The 20,466-nt window shown below is 41.2% G+C and overlaps 1 protein-coding gene across 1 annotated transcript; it reads right to left on the bottom strand.

Moving 5' to 3' along the window:
• Positions 1-18,985: 18,985 nt before the first annotated feature.
• Positions 18,986-20,206, bottom strand: LOC132485897 (nuclear envelope pore membrane protein POM 121-like). Its single transcript, XM_060092502.1, has one exon. The coding sequence runs from the start codon at positions 20,204-20,206 to the stop codon at positions 18,986-18,988; it is 1,221 nt and encodes a 406-aa protein (XP_059948485.1).
• Positions 20,207-20,466: the final 260 nt, after the last annotated feature.

Below are 20,466 nucleotides of genomic sequence, written 5' to 3' on the forward strand. Positions count from 1 at the left end.
TTTTCATTCTGGACAAGCGGAGCTGGACAGGAGTCTCCTCAGTTCCACCTCCTGGAGCTTCCATTGTTCTGCTTCCCATGCTCCCTTCTGCCCTCAGTGCTGACTCCAACCTCCCAGAATCCCCAGTACTGCTCCCTCTAGAGGCTGAGGGCGCTAAGTGTCTACCTCTGCCCCAGACCCTAACTTGTCTCTGTTCTTGACCTTTCCTCTCCCTGCCACCCACTTCCCAGAGCATGACTCCAGCTACAAAAGGCTGATCACTCAGACCATCAAAGCTTGCCCCTTCCAGCTGCAACTTCAAGGTGGCCTCTGAGTGGCTGTGCCCATGGGTGGGGACAGGCAGCTCTGGCTTTGTTTTTCCCTCTGTCCTTTTCACTCTCGCCCTCCTTTTAGTCCTGTTGTCTCTATTTTCTTCCCTAGAAATTCTCCATTTTTATCCATTTCAAGATGCTTTTAAAATGTGTTTCTTCCATGTGTTTATGGAAAGGGGAGATCGAGGACCCAGAATGGACCTCTTCCCTCCTCATGTCCTTCTAGGAAAGCATTTCCACCTGGGAACTGGGCTCTTGCCCTAGCAAGATATTATGCACCTCCTTTGTAAGAGTGAGAGTGGAATAGTTGCTCTGAGGGGGTGGGGTGTATGCAAATGAAAAGGGAGCCACTTTTCAGGATTTTTTATATTTTACTTTTACTTTTTAATTTTTATTTATCTATTTATTTTATTTTGAAATATAGTTGATTAACAATGTGGCATTAGATTCAGTTGTACATATACATGTATCTATTCTTTTTCAAATTCTTTTCCTTTTAAGTTGTTAAAGAATATTGAACAGAATTCACTGTGTTATACAGTAAGTCCTTGTTGGTTATCTATTTTAAATATAGTAGTGTGTATATGTCAAGCCCAAACTCCCAATTTACCCCTCCCCCTTTGGTAACCTTAACTTTGATTTCTAAGTCTGTGACTCTGTTTCTGTTTTATAAATAAGTTCATTTGCATCCATTTTTTTAAGATTATGTATATGAGCAATAACCTATGATATTTGTCATTCTCTGTCTGACTTATTTCACTTACTATGATGATCTCCTATTCCAACCATGTTGCTGCAAATGGAATTATTTCTATTTTTTAATGGCTGAGTAATATTCCATTGTATATATGTACCACATCTTTATCCATTTATCTGTCAAGGGACATTTAGGTTGCTTCCATGTCTTGAATATTGTAAACAGCATTGCAATGAATATTGGGGTGCATGTATTCTTTTGTACCATGCTGTTCTCAGGATATATGCCCAGGAGTGGGTTGGTTGGTTCATATGGTAGCTCTACTTTTAGTTTTTTAAGGAACTTTCTCCATAGTGGCTGTAACTATTTACATTCCCACGAAGAGCATAGGGAGGGTTCCCTTTTCTCCATATCCTCTCCAGCATGTATTTTTTGTAGACTTTTTGATGATGCCCATTTTGATTGGTTTGATGTTATGTCTCATTACAGTTTTGATTTACATTTATCTAATAATTAGAAATGTGGAACATCTTTTCATGTGCCTCTGGGCACATATGTCTTCTTGGAGAAATGTTTACTTAGGTCTTCTGCCCACTTTTTGATTGGGTTGTTTGTTTTTTGATATGAGCTACATGAGCTGTTTCATAACTGGAACAGGATAAAAGGCCCAGAAATAAAATCAAGAACCTGTGGTCAATTAATCTACAACAAAGGAGGCAAGACTATACAATGGAGAAAAGACAGTCTCTTCAATGAATGGAGCTGGCAAAACTGGAGAGATATATGTAAAAGAATGAAATTAGAACATTATTTAACACCATATACAAAAATGAACTCTAAATCGATTAAAGACCTAAATGTAAGATCTGATATTATAAACCTCTTAGAGGAAAACTTAGACAGAACACTTTTTGACATAAATCACAGCAATATCTCTTTTGATCCATCTCCCAGAGTAAAGGAAATAAAAACAAAAATAAACAAATGGGACCTAATTAAAATAAAAAACCATTGTACAGCAAAGGAAACCATAAACAAAATGAAAAGACAACCCACAGAATGGGAGAAAATACTTGCAAATGGTGTGACCGACAAAAAAGTAATCTCCAAATATTACAAATCATTTGCGGGATTGATGCCTCTCCCAGTCCTGCTTAGTGATGCACTAGGGGAACCCAGTGGTCTCCCAGATCAGGGAGGAGGCAGATAGAAAGGACTCCAAGCCCCCAAACTCCAGCCCCCTCCTCCTGTTCAGACCCAGGCTTGAGGTGGGGGTATGACTCTGTACTATAGGGCACCCTGTCAGCTCCTTCAGTTCCTTCTGTCTCCCAGTTCCTCTGTCTTGCATCTCCTTCCATGCTCCTGTTGGGGCCTAAGGCAGACCATCCCAAAATGTGCCACAAAGGCATATTGATTATTTGGAATTAAAGTAACTTGAGAAACAGCCTGTGGGTGGTTAAAAAACCACTCCGACACCCCCTTTCCTCCTGAAAGCAGGAGATAAATCACCCATGTGAAAGTATCTACCCTGTACCAGGAGGATTGAAAGCATCCGTATCACCAGAGTTAAGGAATTCTAGACTATGAAAGATGTACAAACAAATTTTGTTACTTCTTCAGTAGTCTGTTACCCAAAACACCAGCCCATTTGTTTTGTTAAATCTTCACAAATTGTTTGTCTAAAATGATCCATAAACTAACAGCCTATTTTGGTCCCTTTGGTCCACCAATAGAGTGGAGTCCCATTTCTATGAGACCTCTGTGCTTATGAATTAAATGGTTTTTTTTCCTGTTAATCTATCTTGTGGCAATTCAATTGTTATAACTAATCAGAAGAACCCAAAAGGGGCAGGAGGAAAATATCCCCATCCTGATACTCCCTTTGATTTCTTTCTGGCTCATTTTGGCCCCCTTCTTTCTTGAAAAATTCAACACTTCCTCTCTTGGATTTCCCACACCCAGAGAAACAGGTGTGCTCCAGTTTTAATGACTAACTCATAGAAGCAGCTACTGTCCACAGCACCCCCTGACCTGATCCCTTGAGTCAGGCTCATTTGGGACTCCAGAAGTTTGGACCTTGGACTTATGAGTCAGGGCATAAGTCAATGAGAGCTCAGAGTCAGAGCCCTGCTCCAGGGTCACACCAGGAGACTGTCCTTCTCCCTCATCCTGTGATGACCCAAGAGCCTGTCATCTCAGTCTGAAACCTCTTAGGTCCTCACTTCTTGGGGTGGGGCCACAAGGACCCTCTGGAGAGGCTAGCGTGGGAGGTGGAGCCACCTATTCCCAAGTCCCCTTTCTCTCTGCAGATGCGGATCTTGGAGCAGTTCCTGGGCACACCAAGTCCTTTAAAGTTTAGGAATGAATGGGTTCCACTCTTCCCAACCCTCACCCCCATAGCTACTTAAAAGACTACTTCAAATGTGGAGAAGTTTAAGGTCATAAATTCTATTTCAGGTGATGATGCAAGAAAATGGGTTCTCTCAGATGTCCCAGGAGGAAACATCTTTCAGTCTATTTTGGAAAACAATTTGGCAATGATGTCCAATAGCATTAAAATATATCTATTCCTAGACCCAACAATCTCATTCATGGATATCCATTCTGAGAAAATATTCAGTAAGATCACATACAAAGATGATATTGAAAAACTTTTTCTGGTGAGGGGCTGATGAATATGACAGAGTAGGAGGACAGGGAGTTCACCTCTCGCCACAAATACATCAAGAGTACGTCTACAAGTGGAACAATTCTTGCAGCGCACCTGCTGAACACTAGCCGAGAACTTCAGACACCTAAAAGGACAAGAAAGATCCCTACATAACTGGGCAGGATGAAAGAAAGAAAAAGAAAAAAGAAAAACGGAAGTACCCATTGTAGCGTGCTGAAGGAGAACAGAGGTTCCCGCATCTAGGGAAGTCCTCCTCAAAAGTGGGGAAATCAGCTGGGACAGGAGGGGTCCTTCAGGAGCTCAGAGGAAAGTGCAGCAACTGACATATGGCAGGCAAGACAAACTAAGACTCAAACAGATGGTCTGTGCCACAGCTCTGCATGCCCCAGCCACTGGTGTGGACAGGGGCTGGGTGCTGGAACATGGAGTTTGGAGAGCAGACCAGGAAGAAGACTGGTTTGGCTGTGAGGAGACAGCCTGAGGGGACCAGAGTGTGGAGCTCCGCAAACAGGAATGCTTGTGGAAGAAGTCTGGTCTGTCATAGAAGCAAAGCACCATTGTTGAGGGGTGGACAAAGGATGGGACCGTCATTGCAGACACATTCTCCATGCCCTGACCCCTGCCTCTGGGGACATTATAAGGGGTTCCCACCTGAGCAGCCTCATGCACCCCGGTCAGTCTTTGCTCCCAAACCCTCCTGCCTGACCGGGCTTGCCTGACCCAGTGAGTTGCTGCCTCAGGCTCTTCCCACCTGGCTGGGCTCCAGCTTTAGCAGCTCTAACTTTAGCAGCTGTGGGCTTTGTGGGCACATACATGTGGAGGTTGGGCCAAGCCAGAGTCTGAGACACCTCCAAGGTACCCACAGCAGGCCCAGCTGCATGATTACTGCAGTCCTGGTACCTGGCTTCAGTGGGTCTGTGCGGATGACATGGTGAAAACAATGCCTGAGAGACAGCAAGGCCAGTTGCTGGCATACTCACAGTTAAGGCGGGGCCAAGAACAGTGCCAACAATGGTATAATTTGTGAGCCTGCACAATGGATGAAAGGTGACACAACAGAGGACGCTCACAAGTGAGCAGCTCTAGGGGGCGAATACTCATTCAGTGGCTTCTCTCCCAGTTGGAGTACTCCAATCCTGCCTACCTCACACTGAAGATCAGAAACACGCTCAGAAATAGATCTGGGGAGCTCTACTCCAACAACTAAAGAGCAGACTCTGCCCCTGACAGAGCAGTGAAAACCACAGAGCAAAGGGAAGGTCCCACTCAATATCCAGTGCAGACTCTGGTCACCGCAACATCAGTAACACCTCCTATCAAGGGGTTAATGGCCAGCATACAGTAAAGAAAGAGGTGGCAGACATCCATACTACAAGCAGCCCTCACACCACACACACACAAAAAAGTAAATCCACTCAGGCTACATAGGGACATTCCCACATAAAATAACCCTTCAGGACAGTCCGACAGTCTGGCATCAGAGTCTGGAAGAAAACGCAGAGCGTTTGGCTTTGAAGGCCATTAAGGCTTGAGTGCAGGAGCTTCACACAGCTGGGGGAAACAGACACTCCACTGTTGGAGGGCACACACGAGGTCTCACATGCACTGGAACCCAGCACAAAGTACCTTGATAGGAACCTGGGACAGACCTACCTAGGGGTCTTAGAGGGTCTCCTGAGGATGTAGCTCACAGTGGGGACAAGGAAACTGGTGGCAGAGGCCCCAGGGTATATTGATTGGCCTGAGAGCTCCCAGAGGTCCCCATTTCAGCACCAAGACATGGCAGTACCCAAGAGCCCTTAAGCTCCAATGCTGGAACACCTCAGGCCTAACAACCAGCAAGATAAGAACACAGAACCGCACATCAACTGGCTACCTAAAGTTGTACTGAGCTTGCAGCCACCTCAAAACACACCCAGGATACAGACCTGCCCACTAGAGGGACAAGACCCAACTCCACAGACCAGAGGGCAAGCACCTGTCCCTCCCAGCAGGAAGCCTGCACAAGCCCATGGATCAACATCACCCACCAGAAGCAAGAGGAACTATGATCCTGCAGCCTACAGAAAGGAGACCATAAAGACAGAAAGTGAGACAAAATAAGATGACAGAGAAATATGTTGCAGACAAAGGAACAAGATAAAACTGCAGAAGACAACTAAATGAAGAGGAGCTAGGCAATCTATCTGGAAAAGAGTTCAGAGTCATGAGAGTAAAGATGATTCAAAAATCTCGGAGAAAGAATGGCAGCACAGACCAAGAAGGTACAAAAAATATTTAACAAAGAACTAGAAGACTTAAGAAGAAACATAGATGAATAACACAACAACTAAAATGAAAAATACACTAGAAGGAATCAATAGCAAAATAACTGAGGCAGAAGAACAAAAAAGAGATCTGGAAGACAGAGTAGTGGAAATCACTGCCACGAAGCAGGATAAATAAAAAAAAGAATGAAAAGAAACGAGGACAGTCTCAGAGAGCTCTGGGACAACATTAAATGCACTAGCATTCACATTATAGGGGTCCCAGAAGGAGAAGGCAAAGAGAAAGGGCCTGAGAAAATATTTGAAGGGATTATAGATGAAAACTTCCTTAACATGAGAAAGGAAACACTCACTCAAGTCCAGGAAGTGCACAGAGTCTCATACCAACTAAATTCAAGGAGGAACACACCAAGACACAAATTAACCAAACACTGACAAAAATGAAATACAAAGAAAAAATATTTAGAGCAACAAGGGAAAAGCAAAAAATACATACAAGGAAATCCCCATAAGGTTATCAGCTGATTTTTCGGCAGTAACTCTGCAGGCCAGAAGGAATGATATATTTAAAGTGATGAAAGGGGAAAACCTACAGCCAAGAATATGCTACCCAGCAAGGCTCTCATTCAGATTCAATTGGGAAATCAGAAGATTTACAGACAAGCAAAACGCCAGAGAATTCAGCACTACCAAACCAGCCTTACAACAAATGCTGAAGGAACTTCTTTAGGTGGTAAAAAAAAATAAGAGGCCACAACTAGAAACAATAAAATCACAAATAGGAACGCTCACTGGTAAAGGCAAACATACAGTAAAAGTAGGAAATCATCCACAGAGAAATATGATATCAAAACAAGCCACCAGGGCTTCCCTGGTGGCGCAGTGGTTGAGAGTCCGCCTGCTGATGCAGGGGACATGGGTTCGTGCCCCGGTCCAGGAAGATCCCACATGCCGTGGAGCGGCTGGGCCCATGAGCCATGGCCGCGGAGCCTGTGCGTCTGGAGCCTGTGGTCCGCAACGGGAGAGGCCACAACAGTGAGAGGCCCGTGTACTGCAAAAACAAAACAAAAACAAAAAAAACAAAAAAAACAAGCAACCCTGAGGAGTGTACAAATGCAGTAAATGGGAAATGTATTTCAAATTAAGAGACCAACAAATTAAAACAACCTTGTATATAAATATATATAGACTGCTATGTCAAAACCTCATGGGAACTGCAAACCAAAAAACTACAATAGATAAACACACACCAAAAAAAGAAAAAGCAACCCAAAACAGAACACTAAAAATAGTCATCAAATCACATGAGAAGAGAACAAAAGAGGAAGGGAAGAAAAAGAACCTCCAGAAGCAAATCCAAAATAATTAAGAAAATGGCAGAAAGAACATATATATCAACAATTACCTTAAATGGAAATGGATTCAATGCTCCAACCAAAAGACATAGACTGGATGATTGGATACAAAAACAAGACCCATATATATGCTGTCTACCAAAGACCTGTTTCAGATTTAAGGACACATAAAATCTGAAAGTGAGGGGATAGAAAAAGGTATTCCATGCAAATGAAAATCAAAAGAAAACTGGATAGCAGTACTCATATCAGACAAAATAGACTTTAAAATAAAGTCTGTTACAAGAGATAAGGAAGGGCACTACATAATGATCAAGAGATCAATCCAAGAAGAAGATATAACTATTGTAAATATATACGCACCAAACATAGGAGCCCCTCAATATATAACACAAATTCTAACAGACTTAAAAGCGGAAATCAACAATAACAATATTGTGGGACTTTAACACCACACTTACAACAATGGACAAATCATTCAGGCAGAAAATCAATGAGGAAACACAGGCTTTAATGACATAATTCAACAGATGAATTTAACTAATATTTATAGAACATTCCACCTGAAAGCAACAGAATACACTTTCTTCTCAAGTGCACAGGGAGCATTCCCCCAGATAGATCACATCTTGTAGCACAAATCAAGCCATGGTAAATTAAAGAAAATTGAAATCATATCAAGTGTCTTTTCCAACTAAACACTATGAGATTAGAAATCAACTACAAGAAAAAAAACTGAGAAAAACACAAACACGTGGAGGCTAAACAGTATGTTACTAAACAAACAAAGGATCAGTGAAGAAATCAGGGAGGAAATTAAAAAATACCTAGAGACAAATGAAAATGAAAACATGATGATCCAAAACCTACGGAACAAAGCAAAAGCAGTTCTAAGAGGGAAGGTTATAGCAATACAATCTTAAGTCAGGAAACAATAAAAATCTCAAACAACCTAAAGTCACACCTAAAGCAACTAGAGAAAGAGGAACAAACAAAACCCAAAGTTAGTAGGAAGAAAGAAATCATAAAGATCAGAGCAGAAATAAATGAAATAGAGATGAAGAAAACAATAGAAAAGATCAATGAAACTAAAAGCTGGTTCTTGGAAAAGATAAAAAATTGATAAACCTTTCACCAAACTCATCAAAAAAAAAAAAAAAAAAGGAAGAGGGCTCAAATCAATAAAATTAGAAATGAAAAAGGAGGAGTTACAATGGACACCACAAAAATACAAAGGATTATAAGAGACTACTACAAGTAACTATATGCCAATGAAATAGGCAACCTAGAAGAAATGGACAAATTCTCAGAAAGGTACAATCAACACTGAACCAGGAAGAAACAGGAAATATGAACAGACCAATCACACATACTAAAATCAAAACTGTGATTTGAAAACTTCCCACAAAAAAAGTCGAGGACTAGATGGCTTCACAGGCGAATTCTATCAAATATTTAGAGAAGAGCTAACACCCATACTTCCGAAACTCTTGCAAAAAATTTCAGAGGAAGGAATACTCCTAAGTTCATTCTATGAGGCCATCACCACCCTGATTCCAAAACCAGACGAAGATACCACAGAAAAAGAAAATTACAAGCCAATATCAATGACCAACATAGTTGCAAAACCCCTCAAAACAAACTAGCAAACTGAATACAACAATACATTGAAAGGTTCACACACCCTGCAAGTGAGATGTATCCCAGGGATACAAGGATTTTTCAATATCCACAAATCAATCAGTGTGATACACCACATTAACAAACTGAAGTTAAAAAACCATATTATCATCTCAATAGATGTAGAAAAAAGCTTTTCAAAAATTCATCACCCAATTATGATAAAAACTCTCCAGGAAGTGGGCATAGAGGGAACCTATCTCAACATGATAAAGCTTATATGTGACAAACACACAGCTAACATCACTCTCAACAGTGAAAAACTGAAAGCATTTCCTCTAGGATCAGGAACAAGACAAAGATGTCCACTCTCGCCACTTTTATTCAACATAGTTTTGGAAGTTCTAGCCATGGCAATCAGAGAAGAAAAAGAAATAAAAGGAATCCAAATTGTAAAAGAAGAATTACAACTATCACTATTTGAAGATGATATGACAGTATACATAAAAATCCTAAAGATGCTACCAGAAAACAACTAGAGCTTGTCAATGAATTTGGTAAAGTTGCAGGATACAAAACTAATTCACAGAAATGACTTGCATTCCTACACAGTAACAACGAAAAGTCTGAAAGGGAAATTAGGGTAACAATTCAATTTTCCATCACATCGAAAAGAATTAAATACCTAGAAGTAAACCTACCTAATGAGGCAAAAGACCTGTACTCTGAAAACTATAAGATGCTGATGAAAGAAATCAAAGATGTCACAAACAGATGTAAAGATATACCATGTTCTTGGATTGGAAGAATCAATACACTGAAAATCACTATACTACCCAAAGCAATCTACAGATTCAATGCAATTCCTATCCAATTACCAATGGCATTTTTCACAGAACTGGAGCAAAAATTTTCACAATTTTTATGGAAACACAAAAGACCCCAAATAGCAAAAGCCATCTTGAGAAAGAAAAACGGAGTTGGAGGAATCAGGCTCCCTGACTTCAGACTATACTACAAAGGTACATTATTCAAAACAGTATAGTGCTGACACAAAAACAGAGATATAGCTCAATGGAACAAGATAGAAAGTCCAGAGATAAACCCATGCACCTATGGTCACCTAGTCTATGACAAAGGAGGCAAGAATATACGATGGAGAAAAGACAGTCTCTTCCATAAGCTATGCTGGGAAAACTGGACAGCTACATGTAAAAGAATGAAATTAGAACACTCTCTAACACCATACACAAAAATAAACTCAAAATGGATTAAAGACCTAAATGTAAGACCAGACACTGTAAAACTCTTGGAAAAGGCATAAAATAGGCAGAACACTCTCTGACATAAATTACAGCAATATCTTTTTTTTCAGCAATATCTTTTTAAATCTACCTCCTAGAGTAATGTAAATAAAAGCAGAAATAAAACATGGGACCTAACTATACTTAAAAGCTTTTGAACAGCAAAGGAAAACATAAACAAAACAAAAATACCGCCCTCAGAATGGTAGGAAATATTTGCAAATGAAGCAAATGACAAGAGTTTAATCTCCAAAATATACAAAGTGCTCATGTAGCTCAATATCAAAAAACAATCCCAATCAAAAAATGGGCAGGAGACCTAAATAGACATTTCTCCAAAGAAGACATACAGATGACCAACAAACACATGAAAAGATGCTCAACATCACTAATTATTAGAGAAATGCAAGTCAAAACTACAATGAGGTATCACCTTACACCGGTCAGAATGGCCATTCATCAAAAATTCTACAAACAATAAATGCTGGAGAGGATGTGGAGAAAAGGGACCCCTCTTGCACTGTTGGTGGGAATGTAAATTGGAACAAGCATTATGAAGAACAGTATGGAGGCTCTTCAAAAAACTAAATATAGAACTACCATATAATCCAGCAATCCTACTCCTGGGCGTATATCTGGAGAAAACCATAATTCAAAAAGATACATGAACTCCAATGTTCATTGCAGCACTAGTTACAATAGCCAGGCCATGGAGGCAACATAAATATCCATCAACCAAGGAATGGGTAAAGAAGTTGTGGTACATATATACAATGGAATTATTAGCCATAAATTGAATGAAATAATGCCATTTGCAGTAAACTTGGATGGACCCAGAGATTATCATACTAAATGAAGTAAGTCAGACAGAAAAAGACAAATATCATATGATATCACTTATATGTGTAATCTAATAACAAATGATACAAGTGAACTTATTTACAAAGTAGAAAAAGACTCACAGATCTTGAAATCAAACTTATGGTTACCAAAGGGGGAAAATGGGGGAAAATGATAAATTAGGAGATTGGTCTTAACATATACAGACTACTACATATAAAATAGGTAACTAATAAGGGCCTACAGTGCAGCACGGGGAACTATCTGCAATACTTTGTAATAATCTATATGGGAAAATAATCTGAAAAGGAATGGATATGTGTATTTGTATAATTGGTTCACTTTGCTGTACACCTGAAACTAACACATCATTGTAAACCAACTATACTCCAATAAAAATTTTAAAAACTAGTGAGTACACTGCAGCTTCATTCCACATGGATTAGGGCCTCAGAGTCAGCATTAGAGTTTATAGGGTCTGGGGAATAGGGTTCTGGTGAGGACCCTAATGTTAGGGCTGGAGTTAAGGTTGTGGTAATGCCTCAAGGTTAGCACATTTTAGATATAAGAATTAGGGTTAGTGTTTGGGTTGATACTCTAGGGCTAGGTGACTATCAGGATTAGGATCTTGAAAGGAACGATCCCTATCCGCTCTAAGAGCAGAGCTCTTAGATGTGTTGTTAAGGAAGAAAAACAAGATACACAAAAGTGCATATTTTATAATCCCATTTTTGTAAAACTAATGGTACCGAATTTTTCTGTGTGCCATTTATGTTTATACATGTACATTCATAGGAGAATATCATTAACATTGGATAAAGGCAGGGAGTGGAGGGAAAAAGACTTTTAACTGCATTTACAAAGAAGGGGTACCCACCTCTTTTGACCCCACTGATCTAATAGGGAAAGAATCATGGCTTCCGTTTTCTGCCTGGCTCCTGTCCACCTTTCCATATCCAGTCACTTGTCTGTGGACACCTTCATTTACAAGATGATGAATACAAATGATATCCACATCCGTAGGAAAGAAGCAGACCCTGCCTTTTATGGCCACAAGAGGCAAAATAGAATACAAAACACAAAATGCAAATATCTCTGATAATAAACCTATGGCCTCTGAGAGAAGAGTCTCACATACGGAGGTCAGGGTATCATCTTTGCAGCAGACCATGCTGAAGTGGAAGCAGTGCCTACCCCAGGTCAGCACTTGTCTCATCCAGGAGGCTGCCGCTCCATAAGCCCATGGTCTCTTAATTTATGCTAGACACTCCCCTTGCACTTAAGCCTGTGAAATTTGGCACATGTCCCCTGAATCACCTATCATAGCTTGAGGCCCTGAACCAGCCTGCTGTGTATCTGTCTGACCTTTGATAGGGGAAGGAAAAGGAGTCTTGACCATAGCCAACCTTCTTAGTACCCTGGTGCTGCCATCCCGATGCTCAGCATCAGCTGTAGGAAACAAATGCCAGGCTTCAACCCTAAGCAGCAGGGTCATATTTTGCCTGTCCTATGTCTATCATTCCACAATCAGTGACTCTCTCCCAGGGCAGTCTGCTGTGGGAATTCCTCCTCCTCCATGGGCTCCATGAAGGGGCCCATAGGGGATGGTTAGAGTGGGAGCACTTTTCTCTCCACCTAACACTAGGTTCTCTTTCCCTGTCCCAATCTAAAACAGTGTAGTCTTCCTCTGGCACTGGCCTCACAGAGCCCTCTGCTCCACTGTTAATGTCACTTCTTGCCTCAGCCTTCTCGTCCTCATTTAGGACTTATCTCTGATTCAGGTCTCAGACCCCTATTCTCTCAAACAGTTGAAGCTCTGCCCCGGCTCTCATTATTCTAGAATAGGAAACTAAATTGGATTTGATAAAGCTGGTGATGGAGAAGATGAGTGGCTGGAAGTGGGATGGGAAGACAGGTGAAATCTGAGGGGAAAAGAAACAAGAGAGAAGGATGAGTGTGTGTGCAGGATAGTGCATTGGCATCTGTCCTTGACCTGGTCTCATGTATCTGGCTTGAGCACTTATGTAGAGAGGGAGGTCAGAGGTTGAAGTTTATGGTGCCACTGACAAGGCATTTCATGATGCTCTTGACACACAGACGCTTCAGTGGCACGACAAAGAAAATGTTCCGGAAGGAGGAAGGGGTGCTTCCCTCAAGCTTTGCATGGAAACTGGAACTGCTTGTGGATCCTTGGGAAATGAAGGGTTGAGGAGCATCCTGAGCCAGCACCTGAGCTGAAACATGAGCATTCTCATGACAGTCAAGTGAAGCAGGAGGATTCTCTAAGGGGGGACAGATGTAGTCAACAGAGGGGGGAACTAGTCATAAGAAGAGATAAAATGTACCAAACACTTAAGTATATGTCACACATGACAGTTAGCACTTTTTTTATCTTATTTATCTTATTTATGTTTATGATTATCTTATTTATGTATAAAACTGAGCCTACATGTAATGTGATATTGCACTACAAGAACAGAGTACAGCCTAGGTGCTCGTGTTTGAGGGTCAGCTCCTATGCAGATGAGTCATGATGTCACCCTTCTCAAGTTATTTGATTGCTCAGGGTCTTAGCTCCATCATCTGTAAAAGACAAAAATAGTTGTGATTACATGAAGAAGAATAAAAGGGATAATAAATGCAAAGCACTTGACATCATAGAGGACTTATATAAACACAGTTTAACTCTCACTTATGATTATCTCCATTTTATCTGTAAGTAAACAGAGGATCAATACCTCACCCAAGACACATACTGGAGTGTACAAGTACACATTTGAATGACTGGCCCTGAAACAAGAACAGAAAGTCTTATCCTTGAAGATGCATTGCCCAACAGACTCAAAACTTACAGTGCTTAATATCAAAGTGGTGAGGTGATTAATGTATCAATCCAAAAACGTTGTACCTATCCATATTATCTTTCAAAAGTAAGTGCCAGAGACCTTCAAGATGGTGGAGGAGTAAGACATGGAGATCACCTTCCTCCCCACAAATACATCAGAAATACATCTACATGTGGAACTCCTACAGAACACTTACTGAATGCTGGCAGAAGACCTCAGAATTCCCAAAAGGGAACAGATGCCCTCAGGTGACCTACACTCAGAGGCGGGGCTAAATCCAAAGCTGAACCCCAGGCGCTGTGCAAACAAAGAAGAGAAAGGGAAATTTCTCCCAGCAGCCTTGTGGATTAAATCTCCACAATCATCTTGATGTACCCTGCATCTCTGCAATACCTGAATAGACAATGAATCATCCCAAAATTGAGGCAGTGTACGTTTGGAGCAACTGTAGACTTGGCGTTTGCTGTATGCGACTCACTTGTTTTTGGTTTTATGTTTATCTTAGTTTAGTATATAGAGTTTATTATCACTGGTAGATTTGTTTATTGATTTGGTTGCTCTCTTCTCTTTTTTATATGTTTATATATATATATTTTCCTTTTTCTCTTTTTGTGAGTGTGTATCTGTATGGTTCTTTGTGTGATTTTGTCTGTACAGCTTTGTTGTAACATTTGTCCTAGGGTTCTGTCTGTCCGTATTTTGGGTTTTCTATAGTAGAGTTTTTAGCACTTGTTATTATTGTTGGTTTTATATTCTGGTTTGGTTGCTCACTTCTTTCTTTCTTTTTTCTATTTTTTATTTACTTTTTAAATTTTAATAATTTTTTAATTTTTATTTTAATAACTTTATTTCTTTTTATTTAATTAATTTATTTATTTATGTATTTATTTTCTCTCCCTTTTCTTCTGAGCCGTGTGGCTAACAGGATCTTGGTGCTCCAGCTGGGTGTCAGGTCTGTGCCTCTGGGGTGGGAGTGCCGAGTTCAGGATATTGGTTCACAAGAGATCTCCCAGCCCCACATAATATCAAATGGTGAAAGCAATTAGGAATTGAGGAAACTATATCATCTCCTACCTTAGCGATATCAGAACTATAAGAAAATACCACAATTTCATGCCAACAAATTCTATGACTTACATGAAGTAGGCAAAGTCCCCAGAAAGCCACAAATTATGGAAACTGACTCAAGTAGATTTAGAAAACCTTAGCCCTCTAACAAGAGAATGAATTAGTAAATAAAAATTTTCCAATAAAGAAAAACCCAGAGCCAAATGGCTTCATTGGTGAATCCTCCCAAATATTTTAAGAATAAATTGTACCAATCCTTCTACAAATTCTTCCACAAGTAGAGGAGGGAAGGAAGCTTTCCCAACTCATTTTGCATGGGTAGTATTAACCTGATACCAAAACCAGACAAAGGCATCACAAGAAAACAAATTTCAGACCAGCATCGCTCATAAATACAGACACAAAAATACTCAAAAAATGTAAGCAAACTTTATTCCACAAAGAGTGTTTTACTTTGCAAATTAAAATCAACCAGGTTGTTGGAGGAACCCAAAATGGAATGCAGACTATGACAAATGAATCTAAGTGTGGTACAAATTGATTACATAACCTCGCTGCAGGGTTGCTGAAAGGAGCTAAACCAAGTAACTTTTAAAAGCAGTGTTTGCCTGGATGCTGCAAGGCTAAATACAGACAGACTTGTACACAAACACTTCAGTAAGTTGCTCACCGGGTTAGAAATTGTGAAACTATGTGCATTCTTAATTGAACAAATAAGTAAACATACTGTAGATAATTAAACCAGGTTTCTCTGGAGACACTGTTGAAGAAGTTACACATAAGCAAAGGGGAACATTTCTAAAATGAACCCTGGTTCTACACTATATAAGAGTCTGAGGTATCAGTGTGAACTCATTTACACACACACACACACACACACACACAGATGCAAACACACCCACAGAAGCATAGAGCAATACAGAAATATATGTAAGTGTGTGTAAATGGGAACATATATTTCCAGTTTTGTCTGCTGAGAGGACCTAGGAAAAAAAAATACTCCCTAGTAGCCATGAGCACACAGAAATGCCCAGATTTTGTTTTCTAAATTCCTTCTCCAAAAAAAGGAACCAAAGCTCCTTGGAAAAGTAGTCGACTCCAGAACTGGGGCAGGTAAAATACAAGATAACCATGGAGCATCTTGTGGGGCTAGACAGTAAATAAATCCTTGGGAAAAGCGGGGAGGAAGATGCAGACATGTTAAAAGGACTCAGTATCTGATCTGAGAGAATTCAAAATGGTCAAATCTGGAACAATTTGAGCAGCAAAATTAACAGTGATAATAATAGATATAGCCCAAGTAAGAAAATAAATATTGATGGGTCCATACAGATATAAATGACTGAATAAATAAATAAATGCAGAGAACTCTTCCTTAGAGAAGAATTCTAATTCAATGTAGAAGAACAAGAGAGGCAGAAAATCACCATTAGAACACCACACTGATAATTGCTGCAGGCAAGATCCACTGGTGATGGCAAAATTAGTGGTGAAAGTTTAAGGATAAACAGGAGTTTTGGGTATAGCATCAAAGTATGACTCACTTAAATATGTATTACATAGGGAGAAATAGTAACTACTCAGTGGAGAATGCTGGCAGATTCCACCTTAATCAGGTGATCAAGATGAATATTTTCCATATGCTGAGAAGGATACATCACCTACGTGGGATTGTTTCTTGAAAATCCATAACCTCAATGTACTCATGAGAAAACAGCAGACATATCCAAATTGAAGAAAATTCTACAAAATACCTAATTGGTACTCTTCAAATGTGTATAGGTCACAAAAGATCTTAAGATAGAAAAATGGTCACACTTTGGAGGAGACTAAGGAGACATGACAACTAAATGAAATGTGGGATTCTGGACTGATACAGGTACAGGGAGAAAATTTTACTGGAAAAATGGGGAAATCCCATTAAAATCTGAAGTTTAGCTAATAGCATTGTAACAGTGTTAATTACCTGGTTTCAATAACTGCTCTGTAAGATGTTAACTTTAGGAGAAGCTAGATGAAGACTAGTTGGGGATCTCTGTACTATCCTGTAAGTCTAAAATTATATCATATTTAAAAATTTTTTTAAAGACTAAAGTTGTCACAAGTCATTTCCTAACATACACTAGGCATGATCCAGACCATAGTGAGGTTAGGTAGGCAGGTGACCAGCAGAGAGAGAAAAGGCAAGTGCCTTTCCAAAACACAGAAATCAGGACTCAGCATCTAGAGGGGTAAAGCGGTTCCAGATTTCCCAGCTAGGCCACAGAAACCTGAAAAGTTAAAAGTATGGCCACTCATACAAGCCAATTCTTCCTTCACTGTGAATTCAAAAAGCAAAGATAGGAATAGTTGATAAATTAGCAAAAAGTCATTAATGTATTCAACATATATTATTATATGTAATGTAATGTAATATTATATATGAATGGATAAAGAAGACGTACATATATACAATGGCATATTACTCAGCCATAAATAGGAATGAAATTGGGTCAGTTGTACAGATGTAGATAGACCTAGAGAATGTCATACAGAGTGAATTAAGTCAGAAAGAGAAAAACAAATAGCGTCTATTAAAGCATACATGTGGAATCTAGAAAAATGGTACAGATGAACCTGCTTGCAAGGCAGAAACAGAGACACCGATGTAGAGAACAAACGTATGGACACCAAGGGGGAGGGGGAGTGGGATGAATTGGGAGACTGGGATTGACATATACACTAATATGTATAAAATAGATAAAACTAGATAACTAATGAAAAAATAGATAACTACTTAATGCTCTTTGGTGACCTAAATGTGAAGGAAATCCAAAAAAGAGGGGATATATGTATACATATAGCTGATTCACTTCCCTGTACAGCAGAAACTAACACAATATTGTAAAGCAGCTATACTCCAATAAATACAAATAAAAAGCAATGAATATGTGAGAAAAATAACAAATGTTATAATTCTAATAAAATAAAATATGTAAAATTTTAAAAATACGTATTCTATACATAATGTATTAAACATGTATACGTATATGCTATAAAAATGTAATATGCACTGTTATACATATTACATATGAATATGTAATATATACATGCAATATGATCAATATTCTATATTGATATTATACATTATAATCACATACTAATTATACACACATATATAGTATATTATACATATGTAATATATAATGTATATACACTGTGTATTCTTATAAGTTACATTATATGATATATAGTCTACACATAATATATATTACATTATATATGACTTTACCTATAAATATATATGACATATAAATATGTGACTATATGTATGTGACATATATGACTTTGTTCATCAACTGAGTGTTCATGTGGTACCAAATGTTCAGAGAGAGAGAGAGAGAATATATAGATTCTAAGAAAGATGGACCAGGGCCCAATTAAAATGGAGAAGGTGGGAAGAGGCAACTCTAGCAGCAGTGGGTGTCCTGCTTGCTACTGCCTGGAGGAAAACTGGTCCAAAGCATCCCTCTTCTGTTGCAAGGATCCTCACCACTGGGGTAGGCCAGACTAACAACCTCAAGCCACCCGACTTCTAGGGGCACCTCTGACAGAAAGTCGATAAGAATGGAACATTGCCTCTCTAGAGAGAACTGACTTGGTGGGGGAATGGGCCCAAAGGAGCAGCACCCTGGGCTCCCTCAAGGGCAAAGCTGGACTCTGATGGTGTCCTGCAATGCTCCTCTGAGGAACCACTGAGGGGCCAAGCAGCAAAGTACTGGGGAACAGACCCTGGTGGGCCAGGGAAAAGGAGCAAACATTTTTTAAGCCAGGTGGAGCAAGACAAACAGGGAAAACCAGGACAAACGGCCCATAGAAGTGGCTGCTCCAGACAGCTACGGGAAGACCACTGGGCCTGGGGAGCTCTACCTCTTGCACAAGCTCCTCAGCTGTGAATTAGTGCTGGGCGCTGGCAGAGTGGAAACAGGAAGGCTGAGGGGCTCTGCAGTGTGAGAGGGCCTCTGTCTTACCCTTCCAAGACCTTGTTGATCCACTGCATCGCAGCTCTCTTCTCCAATTCAAGGTCTTCAGCAGTGACTGGATAAGCTAGCTGGGGTGGTGGGGGCAAAATCAGTGGGCCATTTCGTCTCGAGGGCAGCAGCAGAGTAATCTTACGTTTCCGGGGTCTGGAACTATCAGATGGCTGTGAGCAATTTAAGTTGTGTTTCTGCTCTAAGGGGCCATCCGCAACCCTTTCACGCTTGATCTTCTTCCTCTGTGTTTCCACTGAGGCTGAAGGGCTAGACTGACAGCCTTGCTCACTGGCTTTCTTTGAGAGCACACGAGGATGCGATGAGGCTGGGCCCAGGAGCCCCGCTGCGCCTGGACCACTCCTCTGCAGCTGTGGGAAACCTCTAGTGGAGCTGTAGGAACCGGTAATGGCATTTCGTTTTCTGCATGAGCTCAAAACGTAGGGCTGGGATTTCCTAAGCAGGATATCTTCAGAGCTCTTGGAGCAGAAGTCTCTCTTCAGAGGCCCAGGCTTGGGCACAGAAGAAGAGAGGACCTCACTGGCCATCAGCCCTCTGAACACAGACTGCGCATTCCCACCGGGGTTTGAGCCCCTTCTCTGCTCGTCCTGACTCTCGGGAGCTGAGTGTCCTTTCTTTTGCTTCATTAGCCTTTTCCTGCGCTCACCCAGGGCTGTCAGGTCCTTCTCTTCCTTGGCTTTCAGTTGACCGCTTTCTTCGAGGTCTCTCACCAGGATCTCCTTTCCACAAAAGTTTGGGAGGTGAACAGACAGGGAAGACCACGTACAGAGGATTGTCTGCTTCAGAGCCAAAAGGAGCATCCGTTTGCCCTTAGCAGGTGCCATCTTCAGGATCACTGAGGTACAGGACATCTTGGAGCTGCAAGCAGACAGCAGTGACTTCTGATGGCCCCTCCGGGGCACCGAGGAAAAGATCCCCAGAAATAAACACCAGGCTTGCTGGATTGGATATTGCCACCGATGGGCTCTGATAAACAGCCGACGGTGCCAACGACGACGGGGTGAAGCCCCAGGACGCTCGTATGACAGCCTGCGAGCCAGGTCCAGGGTTGGGACCGCCGAGTGAGAGCGGAAAGGGAGGGGAAAATGGCGGGCGGGATGCGCAGGCCCGAGGAGCTCGGCTCTCTCCGCCTGGTCCCCGCCTCGCAGAGCAGGGGACTGCCGGCGACGGCAAGTCCGGCTCAGGTAACCGCCCATGAGGCGCAATTCTGAACGGTCGTGTCCTTCAGATGGGAGTCAGCGGCTCAGAGAGGTTTCCATTCGCTACTGACGGTTGGGCGTGCCGCCTGTGACGCGTTGTTGGAACGAGTGAGTGGAGAAAGGGGGCGCGAGACCTGCGAGAGGCCTCGCCTGTTTCCGGACCGCTGCTGCGGGCCTCGGGTGTTGGCGCGTGGAGGACAGGCTCCCTGGGGTGCAGCCGCCCTTCCCGTGGCCAGGCCCCAGCTTCGTCGCGGGAA

The sequence above is a fragment of the Mesoplodon densirostris genome, chromosome 3 (assembly GCF_025265405.1).
Source record: "Mesoplodon densirostris isolate mMesDen1 chromosome 3, mMesDen1 primary haplotype, whole genome shotgun sequence".
In the NCBI taxonomy this organism is placed as follows: domain Eukaryota; kingdom Metazoa; phylum Chordata; class Mammalia; order Artiodactyla; family Ziphiidae; genus Mesoplodon; species Mesoplodon densirostris.

Bases quoted from the DNA above. Each gene is read 5' to 3' on its own strand.
- LOC132485897 (XM_060092502.1), bottom strand. From the start codon at position 20,206: ATGGGCGGTTACCTGAGCCGGACTTGCCGTCGCCGGCAGTCCCCTGCT.